The sequence below is a fragment of the Oncorhynchus mykiss genome, chromosome 14 (genome assembly GCF_057628025.1).
Source record: "Oncorhynchus mykiss isolate SJ-2025 chromosome 14, ASM5762802v1, whole genome shotgun sequence".
Classification (NCBI taxonomy): domain Eukaryota; kingdom Metazoa; phylum Chordata; class Actinopteri; order Salmoniformes; family Salmonidae; genus Oncorhynchus; species Oncorhynchus mykiss.
This window is the reverse complement of record NC_143035.1, coordinates 18,175,750-18,198,361: the sequence shown is the minus strand read 5'-3', so window position 1 is coordinate 18,198,361 and position 22,612 is coordinate 18,175,750. Positions and strand designations below refer to the sequence as shown.

Genomic DNA, 22,612 nt, shown 5'->3' with positions numbered 1-22,612 from the left:
CGCCAGGGACTCAAATCCTGCAGTGCCAGACGTGTCCCCCTGCTTAAGCCAGTACATGTCCAGGCCCGTCTGAAGTTTGCTAGAGAGCATTTGGATGATCCAGAAGAAGATTGGGAGAATGTCATATGGTCAGATGAAACCAAAATATAACTTGTTGGTAAAAACTCAACTTGTCGTGTTTGGAGGACAAAGAATGCTGAGTTGCATCCAAAGAACACCATAACTACTGTGAAGCATGGGGGTGGAAACATCATGCTTTGGGGCTGTTTTTCTGCAAAGGGACCAGGACGACTGATCTGTGTAAAGGAAAGAATGAATGGGGCCATGTATCGTGAGATTTTGAGTGAAAACCTCGTTCCATCAGCAAGTGCATTGAAGATGGAACGTAGCTGGGTCTTTCAGCATGACAATGATCCCAAACACACCCCCCGGGCAACGAAGGAGTGGCTTCGTAAGCAGTATTTCAAGGTCCTGGAGTTGCCTAGCCGGTCTCCAGATATCAAACCCATAGAAAATCTTTGGAGGGAGTTGAAAGTTTGTGTTGCCCAGCAACAGCCCCAAAACATCACTGCTCTAGAGGAGATCTGCATGGAGGAATGGGCCAAAATACCAGCAACAGTGTGTGAAAACCTTGTGACGACTTACAGAAAATGTTTGACCTCTGTCATTACCAACAAAGGGTATATAACAAAGTATTGAGATAAACTTTTGTTATTGACCAAATACTTATTTTCCACCATAATTTGCAAATAAATTCATTAAAAATCCTACAATGTGATTTTCTGGAATTTTTTTTCTCATTTTGTCTGTCATGGTTGAAGTGTACCTATGATGAAAACTACAGGCCTCTCATCTTTTTAAGTGGGAGAACTTGCACAATTGGCGGCTGACTAAATACTTTTTTGCCCCACTGTATTTCCAATAAAAATGTTTAGAAATTAAGCAGAAAAATTGTTATAGACAGGATGATTGAATCCTATACTCACCGCATAGTTATATGTAAAGAGTCAATAATTATTGTGTTCATTGTGTTTTTCCCTTTGTTTCACATGACTGCACCTCTGTCTACACAGTCCCACTGTGTTAATACGTTAGTATCAATTTCCTTCTTTCTCCTCAAACCCTGTATTGTACTTTAGACACAGATCACCCAATACTACAGTATATCTACAGGTAACATACTGTAGGTGAAGTGAAAACACCATACCATACCAGTAATGAACTTTCCGTGAAAAATATTCCTATCATTCCACATTGTGCCGGCCTAGTATGTATGCCATTCTTAATATCAACAAAAACATCACCAACAAATAAAAACAATAGACCAATGTGGTTTCTCCTTCATTTTCCATTTCCCAAACAGTTTGGGCGTCGAGACGGGCTGATTTCCCATGCAGCCTCCCTCCATCATGGCGGGTAGTGGATGGCTGACAGACGGGCTGTGGAGACAGCTAGCCCCTTGGGAGAGGAGGAGTGGTGAGGCTGAAGGATCGTCAGAGGCTGTCAGAGAAGCTGTCTCTCACCCACAGAGGGGGCAAAGGCTGGGAGAAGAGCCGAAACACACATACACGTCCAGAACATCTCCCTAGATTCTAATTCAAGATTCAATCCATTGTAGATAGAATGAACCACACGTTGAGTTCAGTCAGAATATAGAACACTGTACTCAAGGTGTGAACCTATACTTGCATTACCTCTCTCTCCAGACTAAACCCCCAATTCAATTGCATGCAGATAAAGGGAAAGTGCACTGTGGGTTCATTCTGAGTGTTATACTAATTCTGTATCGGAGGTGTCACTCCTCATTGTTTCTCAACATGGTTTGGAAACATATATTGTATTTTTGAACAATAACAGTATAAGTTGTTGTTGAGCTCGGGGCCAATCATATCCCATCCATTTGAACAATGATGAAATATTTTCTACAAAGCATCTAACCTTAATTTAACCCCATAAAAAGGGTTAATGCCCCAAGCAACCATAGGGAGATATGAAACAAATTGCACTTAATGAGAAACCCAAATTTTACACAAAACTCTTATCTTTCATTGTGCAACACTGCAGAGCGAGGATTATCCCCAAATTTCAAAGAATGCCAGCTGTAGCTTCGTCAAAATATTCAAGGGGTGGACAAGATCTTGGTGGTCAAGCTGTGTAAATCATCATCAAAGTTAGACATCAAGTCAAATCTTTACAGCCGTTTCCCAGATCAGATCTAAATGGACCCCCATAGCCCCTCATCCGTGGACACAAGGAGATCTGAAGGGATTGGCTAGGTATATGCAATATGGTACTTGCTTGACATTTACCTTTTGCTTGATATCATTCATGCAATATTGCTCCTATCCAACCCCTTCAGATCTACAGGAGGGGCTTGTCACGGCTGTTGAAGGAAGAACTGGACCAAGGTGCAGCGTGTTGCGCATACATACTTTTAATAGTAGCTGTCGCCAACAAAAACAAACCGTGGAGCTTAAAGCTATGTGGCATCAAACAAAGTCAACTTCCCACAAACACAGGTGGGGGAAAAGGGTACCTAAGTATGGTTCCCAATCAGAGACAACGATAGACAGCTGTCCCTGATTGAGAACCATACCCGGCCAAAACATAGAAAATCATAGAAACACAAAACATAGAATGCCCACCCCAACTCACGCCCTGACCAAACCAAAATAGAGACATAAAAAGGATATCTAAGGTCAGGGCGTGACAGGGCTAGGGAGGAAGGACTAGGGAGGAGGGGATAGGGTCCAATTGAAATTCTGGGAAAGACTCAAGACTTTTTAAAAGTGGCAGTCAATTATCAGGACAGCAATCAAGCTACCACTTTTCTTAATTGGATAATTAGCTAAGCACCCACTTTAAGCCTAACATTGATGTATCCAGTACAAACTCTTCCTGGTAGAAAGCATGAGACAGTAATAATTTGACTGACTCTTGCGTGACTGTCAAGTTCATCAACATCAACATGTTAGTTGCATCTCCTCAATACCTTGGCACATTGTAGAATGGTATTGGGAGCCCATTTCATTTACATTGAACCCTTATTTCCCTAAGGCACTGAGAACACATTATTTACAGCAACGTAAATCTGCTCTTTCTTAAATGTCCCTCCAAATTCCATTGTAGCCTTGACAGTATCGCTTTCAAAGGACTATCGAGGAAGTCAGTAGAGGCGTAGGTTTAGTAACTAGACCCAATGTGCTGATGGGATTCATTATATCTAACGACAACACACATTCACACACACAGACAGACAGACAGACAGATGCAGGGAAGCACACAAACATACACACAGACTCTAAAAACACACACACACCAATCCACATACACCAACGAGCCACCACACCAGTGTACGCACTGCACATCGGTTGCCATGGGAATGAGTGTGGATCTATCTGACCTAATTAGGCAGAGCAATGTGATGAGGAAATATGCACAAGGGGCGAGCCAGAGAGAGCTCATCAACCAGGGACTAGCATTATAGCATTAGCATTCTCAATAAAACATTCCATTATACTTGTTTTATGTAGCTCACCCTAGCACAACATTCCACTACAACTAGCACTGTAGGATTAGCACATGCTAATTGGACCTTCTGAGACCATGGATATTCTCTTGAGCCCTATGCAATGTAGTCAATGCTATTACACACTCCACTGTAACCAGCCCTGTTTAAGAAAGAGAGAGCGAGAGAGAAAGTGCCAGACAGCACGGGTACCAACAGACCAGCACAACAACACCCCCTAAACCAGAGAGCTGAAAAGGGAGAGAGACGTGTCTGCACTCTGGACTGTGGTGACAAAACTCCAACAGGAGGGAGAGGAAAAACAGCCCAGCAGGAAGAAGGTGGGAGAGTGCTGAAGGAGGAGGTGAGAAAGCTGAGATGGGACAATGAAACAACTCGTGAGCGAGCTGGCCACCCCCCCCAGAGAAGCAAACAGAACATCCCTCTTCAGACCCTGACCACAGCCAGGACAGACAAGACAGGACCCACTAACCCATTAGACCCACCCCCCTCCTAGTAACCCCTGTCAGCCCCCTTGATAGCCCTCTTGACAAACCCCCCCACACCCACTGAGGACACAAAAAAGCCAGAAATTCTGCTCCTAATAGACTCAAATGGTTAGGCACCATGATGTAGCCAGAGGTCAGCTAGTTTCCGTACTCCTCTGGGTATTGTACATTGACTTCAATACAAAACCTAGGAGGATCGTGATTCTCACCCCCTTCCATAGCCTTACAGAAAAATTATGACAACTTCTGGAGGACAGCCTCCAACTTATAAGAGTTTTTAAAGTATGAACTGACATGTTGTCCACCCAATCAAAGGATCAGATAATTAATATAGTACTGAAAGCATAAGCTACAGCTAGCTATCACTGCAGTGCATACAATGAAGAAGCAAGACACAGAGAGAGAGCTAGCTATATTTAGATGTATTTATTTTTACATTCACTTACTTGGCTAGCGATTGCAGCTAGCTAGTTTAGCATATACAAACACCCAGCTCAAACAGTGAAGGATGCTATGTTAGCTAGAATGTTTTGGCTATGGCTATCCAACACTGGAACTCTTATAAGTCAAAGTAAGCTTTTGGTTTTATAAATATTTTGCCACCGGGGCTCGCCGGTGTAACTTCTAAATTGCTTGCTGTTGACTGTACACTACACTGCATGATTGTAGCAGGTTTACTAACGCTTTAGTTCTAGTAGCTATGTTGACTATGATGTTAATATGGTGACAACGATGTAAGCTGTGTAGAGGTTAGTGGTTATGATATGAAAGTTTGGTTTAGAAAGTTTATTTTCCTAGTCATAGACAGGAGATGTGTTGTGCACTGAAGTCCCAAGCAAAGGGAAAAGGTGAGAGGAGGAGAGAGTGCGAGAAGGAATTAGACAATAATCAAAGGGATCATTCTGTTTGTCTGATTTGGACAGCCTCTATGACCAGGTACACCTCTACAAGATTTTCCAGGACCCTGAGATTCATAACACTCAACCGCAGACCCAGTACCTCACACAGGAGCAACAGCATGATGAGCACCCCACCCAGACATGTAAGACTCCCTCCCAGAACCAAGTCTCCTTCCCCAGACCCCCCAGACCTGCACCCAGAGGACCTACGCACAGACCACAGCATCACCAACCAGTCGACCCCCTCAAACCAACCCTGGCCACACCCTATGTAGCCCCCCCCCCAGATCAGGCCTATGCCCCTCCATGCCTCCCATCCCTACAGCAAGGACTTCAACATGGACTTCCCATATGGCCAGGTTGTGAGCAGAGCAACAAGCCCAACTCCTACAATCAACCAAGCCCCGTCCATTGACCTAAGAGGCATTCACCAGATGCTCAGCATGATCACAACTAATGATCTGTGGACACTGTGGAACACACAGCTTTTACCATCTCATGCTGGAATATTCAAGGTCTAAGGTCATCTGCCTTTGTCCTAAAGAGCAGGATCCCACACATTACCAAAGAAATCAGAAATACAGAAATTGTTATTCTACAAGAAACATGGTATAGAGGAGATGGACTCACTGGTTGCCCTCTAAATTACAGAGAGCTGGTAATCCCATCCACCAAACTACCAGGTATAAAACAGGGAAGAGACTCAGGGGGTATGATAATTTGGTATAGTTCATACCTAACCCACTAACCGCCCAATTAATTTAAACAGGAGCATTTAACATCTGGTTAGAAATGAATAGGGAAATTATTTCAACAGATGAAAATGTCATCCTGTAAACTACCTGTACACTACCTACAGTGGGGCAAACAAGTATTTAGTCAGCCACCAATTGTGCAAGTTCTCCCACTTAAAAAGATGAGAGAGGCCTGTCATTTTCATCATAGGTACACTTCAACTATGACAGACAAAGTATTGAGATAAACGTTTGTTATTAACCAAATACTTATTTTCCATCATAATTTGCAAATAAATTCATAAAAAATCCTACAATGTGATTTTCTAAAACATGTTTTCTCATTTTGTCTGTCATAGTTGAAGTGTACCTCTGATGAAAATTACAAGCCTCTCTCATCTTTTGAAGTGGGAGAACTTGCACAATTGGTGGCTGACTAAATACTTTTTGCCCCACTGTATATACTAGCTCCTGTATACGACCCCCTATAGAATCCCCATACTTTAGTGACGACAGCTTCACCACCATCCACCATTTCCAGGCTCAGGGACATGTACCAGTCCAGGGCAACCTAAATGCCAGAACTGGACAAGTAGCACACAGGGGGACAAAGACCTACCTGGAGGTGACAGCATTTCCTCCCCCATATCCCCCCTAGACACAACTATGACAAACAACCAACAAAAACGGGTCACAACTCCTGCATCTCTGTTGCACGCTGGGTCTTTACATAGTCAATAGTAGCCTTCGAGGGGACTCCTCCGGTAGGTACACCTACAGTGGCAAGAAAAAGTATGTGAAACCTTTGGAATTACCTGGATCTTTGCATAAATTGGTCATCAAATTTGATCTGATCTTCATCAAAGTCACAACAATGGACAAACATAGTGTGCTTAAACTAATAACACAAACATTATTGTATTTTTGTTGTCTAAATTGAATACATCATTTAAACATTCACAATGTAGGTTGGAAAAAGTATGTGAACCCCTAGGCTAATGACTTCTCCAAAAGCTAATTGGAGTCAGGATTCAGCTAACCGGGAGTCCAATCAATGAGGCCAGATTGGAGATGTTGTTTACAGCTGCCTTGCACTATAAAAAACAATCACAACATTTGAGTTTGCTATTCACAAGAAGCATTGCCTGATGTGAATCATGCCTCGAACAAAAGAGATTTCAGAAGACCTAAGATTAAGAATTGTTGACTTGCATAAAACTGGAAAGGGTTACAAAAGTATCTCTAAAACGCTTGATGTTCATCCCCATCTTTTTTTATTTGTTTTTTTCTGCTCTTTTGCACACCAGTATTTCTACTTGCACATCCTCATCTGCAAATCTATCACTCCAGTGTTAATTGCTAAATTGTTATTACTTCGCCACTATGGCTTATTTATTGCCTTACCTCCTTACTTAATTTGCACACACTGTGTACAGATTTTCTGTTGTGTTATTGACTGTATTTTTGTTTATCCCATGTGTAACTCTGTGTTGTTGTTTTTGCTTTGCTTTATCTTGGCTGAGATTAATAGCACAAAAATTGAGAAAATAAATGGAGAAAGTTCAGCACTGTTACTACTCTCCCTAGGACTGGCCATCCTGCAAAGATGACTGCAAGAGCACAGCACAGAATTCTCAATGTTAAGAAGAATCCTAGAGTGTCAGCTAAAGACTTACAGAATCTCTGGAACATGCTAACATTTCTGTTGACAAGTCTTTGATAAGTAAAATAGTAAACAAGAATGGTGTTCATGGGAAGACAACACGGAAGAAGCCACTGCTGTCCAAAAAAAAACATTGCTGCACGTCTGAAGTTTGCAAAAGTGCACCTGGATGTTCCACAGCGCTACTGGCAAAATATTCTGTGGACAGATGAAACTAGAGATGAGTTGTTTGGAAGGAACACACAACACTGTGTGAAGATAAAAAGGCACAGCACATGAACATCAAAACCTCATCCCAACTGTAAAGTATGGTGGAGAGAGCATCATGGTTTGGGGCTGCTTTGCTGCCTCAGGGCCTGAACAGCTTGCTATCATCGATGGAAAAATGAATTCCCAAGTTTATCAAGACATTTTGCAGGAGAATGTTATGCTTTCTGTCCGCCATTTGAAGATCAACAACAGAATGGCTACAACAGAAGAAAACATGCCTTCTGGAGTGGCCCAGTCCTGACCTCTAACCCGATCGAGATGACCTCAAGAGAGCAGTACACACCAGACATCCCAAGAATATTGCTGAACTGAAACAGTTTTGTAAAGAGGAATGGTCCAAAATTTCTCCTGACCGTTGTGCAGGTCTGATCCGCAACTACAGAAAATGTTTGGTTGAGGTTATTGCTGCCAAAGTGCAGTCAACCAGTTATTAAATCCAAGGATTCACATACTTTTTCCACCCTGCACTGTGAATGTTTACACGGTGTGTTCAATAAAGACATGAAAACATATAATTGTTTGTGTGTTATTAGTTTAAGCAGACTGTGTTTGTCTATTGTTGTGACCTAGATGAAGATCAGATCAAATTTTATGACCAATTTATGCAGAAATCCAGGTATTTCCAAAGGGTTCACATACTTTTTCTTGCCACTGTATAATGCATCTTTTGGCAGTAGTACTGTAGACTACTGTACTTTATCACTGACCTCAACCCAGAGTCTCCCAGGGCATTCACAGTCAGCCAACCCCTTTCAGACCACAGTAAAATCACAATCTGTGTGAACAGATCAAAACTCAACCATGAATCATCAAAGCCGAAAAAACTGCATGCTGTTAAGAAATGCTATAAATGGATGGAGGGTAGTGTTATACACCTACCAAAAAACAATTGGCCAACAACAAATCCCTCCTAGACATTTCCCTGGACAAAATGTTTCCCTGCAATAGTGAAGGTGTAAACTTAGCAGTTGGAAGCATGAACAGTATAGTTGAACTATTAGCTAACATATGTAATTTAAATTCCAGCAGAAAACCTAAGAAAACAAACAACATTGAGAAATGGTTTGATAAAGAATTCTAAAACCTTAGAAAGAAATTGAGAAACCTATCCAACCAAATGCACAGACCCAGAAAACCTTAGCTTACACCTTCACTATGTGGAAACACTAAAATGGTACAGAAATGCACCAAGAAAAAAGAAGGAACAGCATGTCAGAAAAAAAGCTCAATGTGATTGAATAATCCATAGAATCAAATCACTTTTTAGAACATTGGAACACACTAAACAAACAACAATTCATGAAGAGTTACCTATCCAAAATGAAGATGTATGGATAAACCCTTTCTCCAACCTTTTAGGCCATATAACAAAGAACCAAGAACAAAAACATGATAATTTACTGAACAGAGTCAGTTATTAAAAAAACTTCCAGAACCCATTGGATTCTCCAGTTACATTGGATGAGCTACAGGACAATATACAAACCCTCCAACCCAAAAAGGCCTATGGTGTTAAATATACAGACCACAAATTCAAATGGGCTATTTTTAAACTCTTGAATTTCATCATCAGCTATGGGATCTTCCCCAATATTTGGAACCAAGGTCTGGTCATCCCAATCCAGAAGAGTGGAGACAACTTTAACCCCAATAATTACCGTGGAATCTGTTTCAACATAAATATCTGAAAAATCCTCTACAGTATCATCAACAGCAGACTCCAACATTTCCTCAGTGAAAACAATGTCGTGAGCAAATGTCAAATTGGCTTCTTACCAAAATACCGTATGACAGATCACGTATACACCCTTATTGACAAACAAATAAACCTTAACAAAACAAAGTCTTCTCGTGCTTTGCAGATTTCAAAAAGTATTTTGACTAATTTTTGCATGAGGGTCTGCTATACAAATGGGTGGAAATCAGTGTGGGAGGAAAAACATATGACATTATAAAATCAATGTACACAAACAATAAGTGTGCAGTTAAAATTGGCAGTAAACACACAGATTTCTTTCCTTATGGCTGTGGGGTGAGACAACTTGAGCCCCACCCTCTTCAATATTTATATAAATGAATTGGCGAGGGCACTAGAACAATAGACAGGGATGCACCCGGCCTCACCTTACCGGACACGGAAATCAAATGTCTACTGTTTGCTGATGATCTGGTCCTATTATTCCCATTCAAGGGGGTCCTACAACAGCATCTAGATAGTCTGCACAGATTCTGTCAGACTTAGGCCCTGACATTGATACACAGTAAGACAAAAATAATGGTGTTCCAAAAAAGGTCCAGTTGCCAGGACAACACATCTGGCTAGACACTGTATCCCTTTAACACACAACATATTTTATCTACCTCGGCCTAAACATCAAAACCTCAGGTAAATTCCACAAGGCTGTGAACGATCTAAGAGACAAGCCAAGAAGGGCCTTCTATGCCATCAAAAGGAACATAAAACTTGATATCCCAATTAGGGTCTGGCAAAAAAATGCTTCAGTGAGTTATAGAACCCATTGCCTCTATGGGTGTGAGGTCTGGGGTCCACTCACCAACCGAAAATTCACAAATTGGGACAAACACCCAATTGAGACCGCATGCAGAATTCTGCAAAAATATACTTTGTGTTCCTGGTACAACCACAAACAATGCATGCCGAGCAACATTTAGACTATACCCACTAGTTATCAAAATCCAGAAAAGAGCTGTTAAATTCTATAACCACCTGAAAGGAAGCGATGTCCACACATTCCACCACAAAGCCCTAAAATACAGAGAGATTAACCTAGAGAAGAGTCCCTTCAGCCAACTGGTTCTGGGACTCTGTTCAGAAACACAAACAGAGCCCCATGAAAGCAACACAATTAGACTCAACCAAATTATGAGAAATCAAAAAGATACTGGTAAGAATCAACCAAAAAAGCAGAGCAAATTGGAATGCTATCTGGCGCTAAACAAAGAGTATACAAAATGAAGAATTAAGAGTATGACTAGACTCAGTGAGCATAGCCTTACTATTGAGAGAGGTTGCCATAGGCAGACCTGGCTTTCAAGAGAAGACACGATATGTGCTCCCTGAGCTGCACTTCCTAACCTCCTGCCAAATGTATGACCACATTAGAGACACATACTTCCTACAGATCATACAGACCCACAAAGAATTTGAAAACAAACCCAACATTGATAAGCTCCCATATCTGTTAGGTGAAATACCACAATGTGCAATCACAGCAGAACAATTTGTGGCCCGTTGCCATGAGCATAGTGCAACCAGTGGAGCACAAACAAGATTGTAAATACCACCATATCTTCCCCCACTATTCATAGTACAACTATTTGCAAATTGCTAAAACACTATACATAGCAGATAATATAAGATAAAATGTCTATCTTTTTGAAACCTTATTGAGTGCAATGTTTACTGTAAATTTATTATTGTTGATGTTGTTGTTAAATTTGTTTCTTCTCAGTTTTGTTTAATGTTTATTTCACTTGCTTTGGCAATGTAAATATATGTTTCCCATGCCAATAAAGCCCCTTTGAATTCAATTGAGTGCGAGAGAGTGTAGAAAAGAGAGAGAAAGTGTGAGAGAGATTGAGAGAGACAGACAGATAGAGAGTACAAGAAAGAGACAGGCAGACAGAGACATACAGAGAGAGAACTAGACAGAGAGATTGACAGAGTGAGATAGAGAGAAATAGAGAGAGACAGAGAGAGACAACATGTGGTATGTGGTTGTCCCACATAGCTATCTTAAGAGGAATGCAATAATTGTAAGTTCCTCTCGATAAGAGTGTCTGCTAAATGTCTACAATTTAAGAGAGAGAGAGAGACACAGAGCGAGAGAGAGAGTAAAGCCTGTATTAGCCAGTAGCACTACCACACCGTGTTGAGGTTAGAAACTGGTCCATAAAGACAGTGGTAAAAATCACACATTCAGATTTTCTCTCTTTTAGGTCAGCCTTCCATTCCACTGTGACTCTGGAAACCCGCCCTTAGCTTCTATCATCAGGTATCATCACCTACTGTACTCCAACTGAAAGTGCTACTTCATACTGCTATCCAAAATCACTCTCATTTTGACATCATGGAAATGAAGACTGATAGCATCATATAATAAAAAGTAATTGGATCCTATCGTGCCTTTCAACTACTCTTATACAAGCCCAATGATATGTATTATGCATATTACTCTTGCCTCCGGTACAAAAATGAGACTATGGAACTCTTTGTTGAAAGCCTTGTAACTAGTGGTGCGGTGGATGTTAAACGCATGTAAATACCGTTTACCTACCGTTTTTATTTTTGCGTGACTGTTTACCCACCTTTTGCAGAGAAATGCATTGAAAGTACAGGAAGCGTTACTTTAGTCACCGCGGAAAACGATCAGCGTTTACCCACCTATTTGTTTTACAACTGCACCACTGCTTGTAGCCTTGCTACCAGGACAGTCACATGGAATGTGATTTCATTTTGGGAAGTCTAGGCCTGTGTCAAGCCAAGTGGTGTCATCACAAAGGGTAAATACTGTCTGACATTGCATTATCCCCCGGGGCAACAACTCAATGCATCATCCTTAGCCTAATACACGACACAGCAAATAAAAAAATACTGAAAAGCATCAACAAGGTTGAAAGCTTCCATGCACATAGACAAAAAATAACTGGGGCTGTAACAATCACTTCACCTGAATATTTCTGGAGTGTGTAGACTTTTAGACAGTTTCAAAAGCAAGGTCATTCTCTAGCAAAATATATTTTTTAAAGAGCATTCTGTTGGTTGAGTTCTATACAACAGAAACTTGAAAAACCCAGCACTCTTCAGGACACGTGGGGACCACCGCCCCAAGGTCCAAAACCCTCACTGTCAGGGAACTGCCCTCCTACTTTGCTGCGAGCCATGAAACAAGCTCTCACACAGGAGGTGCAATGGTCCTAGTTGATAATATCTGACAAGTGGTTTGTCATGCAGCACAATGCCCTTTACAGCGTGTTCTCCTGGTACCTTTCTCAGTGTGTGGTACTGCTATGAACTCTCTCTGTGTCTCGTTTATGTGGATGTAACGTGTCACATCAAATGTATGGCAAACAGTCTAGAAGCATAACATTTGCAGTGCATAGACAGTTCTAGTCTTCTCTCATTTGCTTGAGTGCTTTCTAGTTAGGTTTAGATGTGTTGACAAGAGGGCGGTCACTCCATGAATACCTGTGCAGGTGTAGTTTGAATGTAATATAATTTAATCACAGTTGGGTTTCATATACAGTACTTGTCTTCTCTTCAACCTTCAGGAATTTTACGGTGTTTGTAAAAATAAGTCCTCTTTATTAATAAACAGTAACCTCTATGTCAAGATTGAATAATGGCAAAAAGCAGTGTTCTTTATTCGGTAACCCATAAGGTTCCATAGTTCCTTGAGATATGTATAGGCTGTGGGCTCCACCCCAGTCACTCCCTAGCCACACCCATAGTCACTTCCTGGTTTGAGTGTGTCAGGAATGGGGAAGCCATCTTGACGGAAGTGTTTGTAACTAGGAAATTGTTTATAGTTTAAAAGCCTCGTTTTCTAATTCCACACAAATGAGAACATTCTGAATTACTTGTTTAAGCCCCCAGAGTTGATGTCCGCTCCCCCGTGAAAATCAAATTAGCATAAGAAAAATAATCTCCCCCAAAATCTGTCAGTTAAAGCCAGAGATATGTTTTTTTTGCATTCTCAATCTCAATCCACCGCATCCGCTAATGTCGCACTTCTGCATCTGCGGTGAATAGTGATGGAGCTAGAGTGGTGTTTGTCAGACCATGAGACATCCTGAAAATCAGTCTTCTCACGAAATTGGCTGTAGCATACAAATGGTTTGGCCTCTAAGAAAAGATGAGACCCTCACGAACACGATGGTGTTCTCCGTTTGATCTACGACCCCCACATGCATCTTGGGACTCGTCTGAAGTCGGTACAGCCGATCTGTCAACTTCTGTCTGTAGCGCCCTAACAGTTTGGGCTACACACTAATATAACCCCTCTGTGGTAAGGTGAACGGTACCGAGTCAATGTGCAGGGGTACGAGTTAGTCGAGGTAATTGAGGTAATATGTACATGCAGGTAGGGGTAAAGGGACTATGCATAGATAATAAACAGAGAGTAGAAGCACTGTACTGTATGTGAAGTGTGAAGGAATGTGTGTGTGTGTGTGTGTGAGTGAGTGAGTGAGTGAGTGAGTGAGTGAGTGAGTGAGTGAGTGAGTGAGTGAGTGAATGAGTGAGTGAGTGAGTGAGTGAGTGGGTGAGTGGGTGGGTGGGAGGGGGACCAAAACAATGTCCAGGCTCTTGTTCCAACCCAATGCTACCAAACTCGACTCAACCAATCAAGGGTTTGACTTGGGTTTGATTTATTGATGAGTCAAACCTGTTGTCCTTAGTGTCTTTACACATGAAATCAATCGTCTTTTTGACCGCACTCTTTTTGATTTGAACAAAACTTTTCATATTTGTTTACCCATAGTGGAAGTAGTCAGCCAGTGACTTTTATCATTTTCATTTAAATGGGGTAGATTCTGTCCTGTTAAACTAGTATCTCTTACCTCTATCACTGTCGTAGAGATAGGCAAACTTGTCCCACTTGTAGTACTCAATGAGGCTGAGTAGGGGTCCTTTGATGTCAGGCCTCATCTGGATGATGAATTGGTGAGTTCCATCCAGCGGGAAGCTGGGGGTGATAAATGACACATGCAGAGTCCCACAGAACGACGTTATCGTGTTGACCGACTTCTTGTCGTAGAATCCAAAGATGGCGTAAACTCCTCTCGAGAACTGGGAACAGACTGAAACGAGAGAAGTTGCAAAACAGTCATGAGGAGAAGTGTACTTAATTATTGGATGACAGTGTTACATTAAGATAAGATGCGATTTATTGTCTGCTTTCACATTCATTTTTATTTGCGCCATCATTAAAACAAGGTCATTACAGGACATAAACTAGAAGATACCGAAGATTCTGAAAAATGAGCTATACTGTGAGACAATTGGCTTCAAACAAGTGCTGTAACAAATTTAAGTTTGAATGTGTATGAACTTTATTACTGTCTAAAGGAGCCCCTGCCACTGGAGTGGCTTGTTTTAGCTGATTCATGTATTTTTGCTGTCCATAAGCAATGCCTGGGGAGCTCTTCCTTACAACAGCACAATATTTGAAAGCTACTGGTAAAAATGTTATGGGCTTTTATTATAGAATTCAATACAGTGGGAATGTATGTAAGAAAAAGAGCAACCATTGTTAAAGACAGTTCATCAAATCTTCATGTTGGATATCTATGGACATCTATGGACATTGATATGACCCGTTCTATATTTTAATAAAGTTTTACCAGGCAAGTCAGTTAAGAACAAATTCTCATTTTCAATGACAGCCTACTCTGGCCAAACCCGGATGACGCTGGGCCAATTGTGCGCCGCCCTATGGGACTCCCAATCACGGCTGGATGTGATGCAGCCTGGATTCAAACCAGGAACTATAGTGACGCCTCTTGCACTGAGATACAGTGCCTTAGACCGCTGTGTCATTCGGGAGCCCTATATACTGTAAGTCCTATACTCTGAGCAGTTGTGGTTTCTGCTTGAGTTACGTTCATAGGTAGGCCATTTGAGGTTCAAAACTTCTCCTGGGAGATAGTTGAAAGATTAAGTACAATACAGGGCTACACTATGGCACCGACATCTATATGTACCTTATGGCTCCGCTGTGGCCAAGACTATTGTCCCGTATGGCTCTGCTGTGGCCAAGACTATTGTCCCGTATGGCTCTGCTGTGGCCTATACTATTGTCCCGTATGGCTCTGCTGTGGCCTATACTATTGTCCCGTATGGCTCTGCTGTGATATATACTATTTATTGTCCCGTATGGCTCTGCTGTGGCCTATACTATTGTCCCGTATGGCTCCGCTGTGGCCAAGACTATTGTCCCGTATGGCTCTGCTGTGGCCAAGACTATTGTCCCGTATGGCTCTGCTGTGGCCAAGACTATTGTCCCGTATGGCTCTGCTGTGGCCTATACTATTGTCCCGTATGGCTCTGCTGTGGCCTATACTATTGTCCCGTATGGCTCTGCTGTGGCCAAGACTATTGTCCCGTATGGCTCTGCTGTGGCCTATACTATTGTCCCTTATGGCTCTGCTGTGGCCTATACTATTGTCCCGTATGGCTCTACTGTGGCCTATACTATTGTCCCGTATGGCTCTGCTGTGGCCTATACTATTGTCCCGTATGGCTCTGCTGTGGCCTATACTATTGTCCCGTATGGCTCTGCTGTGGCCTATACTATTGTCCCGTATGGCTCTGCTGTGGCCTATACTATTGTCCCGTATGGCTCTGCTGTGGCCTATACTATTGTCCCGTATGGCTCTACTGTGGCCTATACTATTGTCCCATACTATTGTCCCGTATGGCTCTGCTGTGGCCTATACTATTGTCCCGTATGGCTCTGCTGTGGCCTATACTATTGTCCCGTATGGCTCTACTGTGGCCTATACTATTGTCCCGTATGGCTCTGCTGTGGCCTATACTATTTATTGTTCCTTATGGCTCTACTGTGGCCTATACTATTGTCCCGTATGGCTCTGCTGTGGCCTATACTATTGTCCCGTATGGCTCTACTGTGGCCTATACTATTTATTGTTCCTTGGAGAGCTTGTGCTGGGAAGGAAGACCATGCTAATTTAAGGACGGGCTTTTATTTATATACAATTAAAGTTCAGTTGGTTTACTCTCTTACTGTATGTGGCGTGTTTCTGTTGGTTTCGCCGTGGTTTCTGTCTCCTTTTTCCTGATGTTTTCTCCATACTGTAGATATAATACACTATAGATCGACTATAGGTTGGTTCCGTACAATCACCTCTGTTTGAGATTGGTATAATCCATCTATCATTAGATTAGATCATTCTTTATTGTCTGTTTCTCACAGATATTTGCTTTACTTACCAGAAAATGCACTGCGATAGACAGAACATCAAACCTGCAAATTAAAAAAAATAATAATACAAAAAAAAGCTGAAGGACTTCAACCCCCCCTTCCCCATAACTTCTCTCCTCCCTCATATACATTACCCTTTATCATCCGTCCCTGAGCAGTGCACATAATATTATTGCACATGCCTATAATCTCAGCATCCATGATTCCTGTACCCTGCACAGCCCTTTTATTTTGCAGTTAGTTACATTACACAGTTCACTATTGCACGTTCCCAAATGAGTGAGTCCATCCCTATGCCCCATCACATGAATTACAAACGGAAGTCCTGTAATATACATGATGCATAGCGACTGTAGCTGTGCATAGGTATTGTAAATATGAATATTAAATGGCTTAGTGGTTCAGCTGTATTCATACAACATTTGGTCAACGGTCAGCATATTGGGGTGTCGCTTGTAAATGTCTATTGTTCAAGTGTAGGTTAATCAGCCTTATTGACTTGGACATGTATGTCTGTCCATTGTAATTAATCAAATTAATCATTGGCCTCTAGCACGGGGAAACTGTGTTGACTTGCTGACACCGGGGGATTGTAGTCTACCCATTAGATATTAGCTGCCTCGGCTAAAATGGACATCTTGCTGCTTTACATCTTTATAGGCTGTGATGGCCATCGTTGATGTTAACATGCTGGACAGGCTTGAATATCATCAGGTTTGGACTTAGGTTTGATTAGTTGTTGGGCCTAGTTTAATGCATACTCTATTGGCAGAAACAATTTCTGTCTAACAAGTGGGGGAAAGTGAATATGATTGTCCACATAAGCTACTTCAAAAATATGGACACCCAAGCTACTTGGAATATATGGAGCAACTTCCAAAGCAAAACAGAGTGACACCACCAAGTATCTTACCACAGCATTCTCCTACTTCCTTCAACACTGAAGTATTTCACAAATCCCTTACGCCACTCTTAATGCCAGGCAGACATTTCAGTTGAATGCCTCCAATTGACAGCCCCACATTCATATCCTGCCAAAATCATTATTGATATGTCAAGTTTGTCTGTCAATTAAAAGGTTGTCAGGGGTCATCGGGGATAGCATTGTTTAAGGCGGTCCAATCACTCCATCAATTTTGTGACGCTAACCCTAATCCTTTCAGTTGATGACACGGCACGCCATCCATTGATGTGGCTTCCGATCAAATACAATTTGTATCACACGCTAACTGCTGTAATTCTGCCCTAAGTAGCTGTGCTGTACTGTAAGATCGAACAATGATATGTCTACAACCAAATTTCCCACACAAAATCAAAATATCCAATGATGTCCCATCCCAAGACAAAAACAACCCACAAAAACTGTTACTGGAAGAAAAGGAGAGGAATCAGAAAAGCCATTAAATGCCTGTCACATACTGTATAACCGGTTTCCAATGAAAGTGCACTGTACTTTGCATTGGGAAATACCCCCTCTAGACTAGAGTGTCTGGGTGAAACTCTTTGGTCCTAGTTGGGCAATTTGAGGTCAGACTGACAGAAAATGATATTATTATTTCAGTGCCGTGTCCATTCGCTATGCTTTCCAACCAAGTTTCTACTTATTATCTCTGTTGTTTTGGAGGGAACCATACAGTGGAAACTTACTTAGGTGTAATCTGAGTAATGTTTGGAGAAGATAACTGTAACGCAGATTTGGGGGATTTGTAAATTGTAATCCCAACAATGTCGTGCAGTTTCTATTGTGGAGTGTGATTGCAGTTTGTGTGTGTGTGTTTGAGTTGACAAATAAATATACAACAGCATTCCAGCATCTAAATCCTCATCGCTAGTTATAATTGTAATAACATAAGAACAAAATAATGACAGGTGGAATCAATATGAGACTCAAACAACTAGAGAAGAAGTGTCGACCAAAATGAGTAACTACTGCAGACGACTAAGGACCAGCATTATGGTCTATCAACAGATAGATGGAGACCAGGACAGGACAGGACACTTGAGTGTTGAGACAACTTCTGCTACCATGGTAAACTGTGCCCAGAGCAAGTGGTCACAGACAGTGGAACGTGAACTTTCCCTGTGAGAGTGAGTGCTATGTAGTTATTTGGGTGAAAATGGAGTCATTACCATAACTACAGAGGGAAAGTTATGTGTTCAGCCCTAATTGACTCCATCTCTCTGTGTGAAGACTGTCCAGCTCCCCAGCACTAACCTGCACCCCAAGCATGTCTTCTCATTTCAGTTTGTTAGGCTTCCATAGTAATGATGAGTCATGAAGTTTGGAGGTCACCACAACCAGGGTTGGGGTCAATTCCATTTCAATTCCAGTCAATTCAGGAAGTACTGTCACACCTTGACCTTAGAGAGCTTTTTATGTTTCCTATTTGGTTTGGTCAGGGTGTGATTTGGGTGGGCATTCTATGTTCTATTTTCTATGTTTTTCTATTTCTTTGTTTTGGCTGGGTATGGTTCTCAATCAGTCAGGTTATAGACCTGAGAGAGTGACTAGTCAGGCACCAGGTTATGCGGCTCTGCGTCGTGTGTCTCCAGTGCGCTCTCATATCCCGGTGGGCTCTCTGCAAGCTCCCCGCAGTTTCCGTGCTAGAGTTGGCATTCAGCCAGGAGGGATTGATCAGCGCTCCTGGTCTCCATTGCGTCTCTTCGGCCCAGGTTATCCTGCGCCAGCTCTACGCACGGTATCCCCAGTTCGCCAGGAGAACCCAGTGAGGCTTGTTCCTGCTCCCCGCACGTGCCGGGCTAAAGTGGGCATGCAGCCAAAAGGTGAGGTGCAAGTGCTAAGCACCAGAGCTCCAGTGCTCCCCCACAGCCCAGTTCGACCTGAGCCTGCGCTCTGGAGGTGTCGGGCTAGAGTGGGCATTCAGCCTGGAAGAGTGGTGCCAAGGCTACGCACCAGATCTCCAGTTCTCCCCCACAGCCCGGTTCATCCTGTGCCTCCTCCAAGGACCAGGCCTCCAGTAGGTCTCCCCAGCCTGGTTCATCCCGTGCCTCCTTCACGGACCAGGCCTCCAGTAGGTCTCCCCAGCCTGGTGAGTCCGATGCCTGCTCTACGGGCCAGTCCAGGGCCTCCAGCAAGGGTGTCCAGTCCGGGGCCCACAACGAGGGTGCCCAGTCCGGGGCCCACAGCAAGGCTGCCCAGTCCGGGGCGGCAGCGAGGGTGCCCAGTCCGGGGCCCGCAACGAGGGTGCCCAGTCCGGGGCCCGCAACGAGGGTGTCCAGTCCGGGGCCCGCAACGAGGGTGCCCAGTCCGGGGCCCGCAGCGAGGGTCCCCAGTCCGGGGCCTGCAACGAGGATCTCCAGTCCGGGGCCCGCAGCGAGGGTCCCTACTCCGGGGCTGCAATGAGGATCCCCAGTCCGGGGCCCGCAGCGAGGGTGCCCAGTCCGAGGCCCGCATCGAGGGTGCCCAGTCCGGGGCCCACAACGAGGGTGCCCAGCCCGGGGCCCGCAACGAGGATCTCCAGTCCGGGTCAGCGACAGGGGTCCCCGCACCAGAGGCAGTACCAAAGTGGGTTGAGCCAGAGGTGGAGCGGTGTCTATGTCGCACCAGAACCACCACCGCGGATAGATGCCCACCCAGACCCTCCCCTATAGTTTCAGGTTTTGCGGCCGGAGTCTGCACCTTTAGGAGGGAGTACTGTCACGCCCTGACCTTATAGAGCTTTTTATGTCTCTATTTTGGTTTGGTCAGGGTGTGATTTGGGTGGGCATTCTATGTTCTATTTTCTATGTTTTTGTATTTCTTTGTTTTGGCCGGGTGTGTTTCTAAATCAGGGCAGCCTTTTTCCCTTTTGTGTTTGTGGGAAGTTACATTTGTTTGTGGCACTTAGCCCTGTAAGCTTCACGGTTGTTCCTTTCATTTGTTGTTTTGTTGGCGACATTTTAAAATGAAAGTCTATGTACGCTTACCACGCTGCACTTTGGTCTTCCTTCAACGACAGCCGTGACAAAGTACACTGAAACTGCAATTCTCTTCCATGTTTTTCAATGAGGAAAATGTGGAATTGGGTTTGATTTCTGAAAGGACTAGAATTTAAATGGAATTGACCCCAACCCTGGTCGCCACAGATATTCGCTTCATCATGACCGAAAATGCTCTGTAGGTCAATATGATGGAACCAGTATGGTGGAACCAGCTTCCCCCTGAAGCTAGGGCAGCAGAGTTTCTGCCCATCTTCCGAAAACATACCTCTTCAAATAGTATCTTAAATACTGTTTTTGAGTGTTACTGTCCACGTTTCCTGCTCCATGAAGGGCTGTTTTATAGTTTTGTTGGCCTTGTTTCGTGCTCCACCACAAGCTATTTTAGAGTGTTGATGTCCTTGTTTCCTGCACCACGACAAGCTATTATAGAGTGTTGCTGGTTTTGTTTGCTGCTGTTTTAGAGTGTTGCTGGGTTCGTTTCCTGCTCCATGATAAGTTGTTTTAAAGTGTTACTGTCCACGTTTCCTGCTCAGTTAAAGGTTGTTCTATTGTGTTGCTGGCCTCATTTCCATGCTGTTTAGGAGTGTTACTGGCCTCGTTTCCTGCTACATGACACGCTGTCTTAGAGTGTTGCTGTCCTCGTTTTATGCTCCATGACAAGCTGTTCTAGAGTATTAGTGGCCTTGTTTCCTGCTCCATGAGAAGCTGTTTCAACGTGTTACTGGACTCGTTTCCTGCTCCATGACAGGCTGTTTTAGAGTATTGCTGGCCTTGTTTCCTGCTCAATGACAAGATGTTTTTGAGTGTTGCTGGCCTCGTTTTCTGCTCCTTGACAAGCTGTTCTTGAGTGTTGCTGGCCTTGTTTCCTGCTCCATGACAAGATGCTTTAGAGTGTCGCTGGCCTCATTTCCTGCTCCCTGAAAGGTTGTTTTTGACTGTTGCTGTCCTCATTTCCTGCTCCATGATAAGATGCTTCAGAGTGTCACTGGCCTCATTTCCTTCTCCATGATCAGATGCTTCAGAGTGTCACTGGCCTCATTTCCTGCTCCATCAGAGGTTGTTTTTGAGTATGGCTTCTGTCGTGTCTTTGGCGTCATTAAAGTGAAGACTAATTTTATCAAATCAATTCTCTGTAATTATTATTACGTGATTAAACTAATCATGTAAATGTAATTAACCAGGAAGTCGGGGCACCAAGGAAAATCTTCAGATTACAAAGTTATAATTTTCCTAATATAACTTTTCAGATATTTTAATATCTGACCAATTAGTCTTCTAATTAATGAATAATTCTTTACCTCACGTTAGTCTCATTCCAAACGTTGAAAGTTGTTGGTTATCTGCACAAACCCAGTCTTTTATACGAATCATCCACACATCAATTGTCTTAATAATTGATTTACTAACATACTAAATAATCACAGAAATGCATAAACAAACAACAATATATATGGTTACAATGAAATGATAGGGGATGTTCCCTAGTGGGCTAAACCAATATGACGGCTTGGTAGACAAATTGACTGAGAATGGCGCGAAAGACAAAAGACACTACACAGTTGATAATTATAATAATTGAAATGCTAATCCTTTGCTCACTCATTCGGGAATAATTGCAATCAATATATATATTTACGCTCAGTGTGTCGCGTCGTGATCTCTGTTGGAATCGTCTGTCTTTCTGTTGCAAAGTTCATTCAAGATTCTCTCTGCGTCCCTGGAGTCTTTGGTTAGATGGATACTTCAGAGTAACATTCAGAAATGTTCTTATAGAATAGATGTTTCGGCGGTTGTCGGTCTTCGCATTCCAGGTCGACATAAATTCTAGCTGCAGACTAGTAATTAGTATCGAAGATTTGTTCTTATTCTGTCGGTATTGATAGTCTCAGAGTTTAACCATTTCCACCAGTGTAGCCAATGCTCTGCATGGTTTGGTTAGGAATTCAACAATCGTTACAACCCTAGCTCCCTTAGATGACCGAGGAATGCATGGTCTCTACTCAAACCTTAGCCCTCTAGGTAATCGAGGTACGCATGGTCTCCAGTGGGCTTCTCCAGGCGGGGGTTATATTCGGAACAGCAGGAAAGGGCTGTCCCATGATGCCAGGTCAAGGTCTGTTC

The 22,612-nt window shown here is 42.9% G+C and overlaps 1 protein-coding gene across 9 annotated transcripts in view; it reads right to left on the bottom strand.

Moving 5' to 3' along the window:
* The window catches only part of LOC110488933 (glutamate receptor 2), a 57,867-nt gene that overhangs the window by 16,141 nt on the left and 19,114 nt on the right, over positions 1-22,612 (bottom strand). For all 9 annotated transcript variants that reach the window (XR_016486313.1, XR_016486314.1, XM_021561415.3 and 6 more), the window contains exon 3: positions 14,166-14,405. Coding sequence is in view for 7 of the 9 variants with exons in the window: in XM_021561415.3 (XP_021417090.1) it covers positions 14,166-14,405 (240 nt within the window). In the remaining 2 variants the exon portion in view is untranslated. The remainder of the gene's footprint in view (positions 1-14,165; positions 14,406-22,612) is intronic.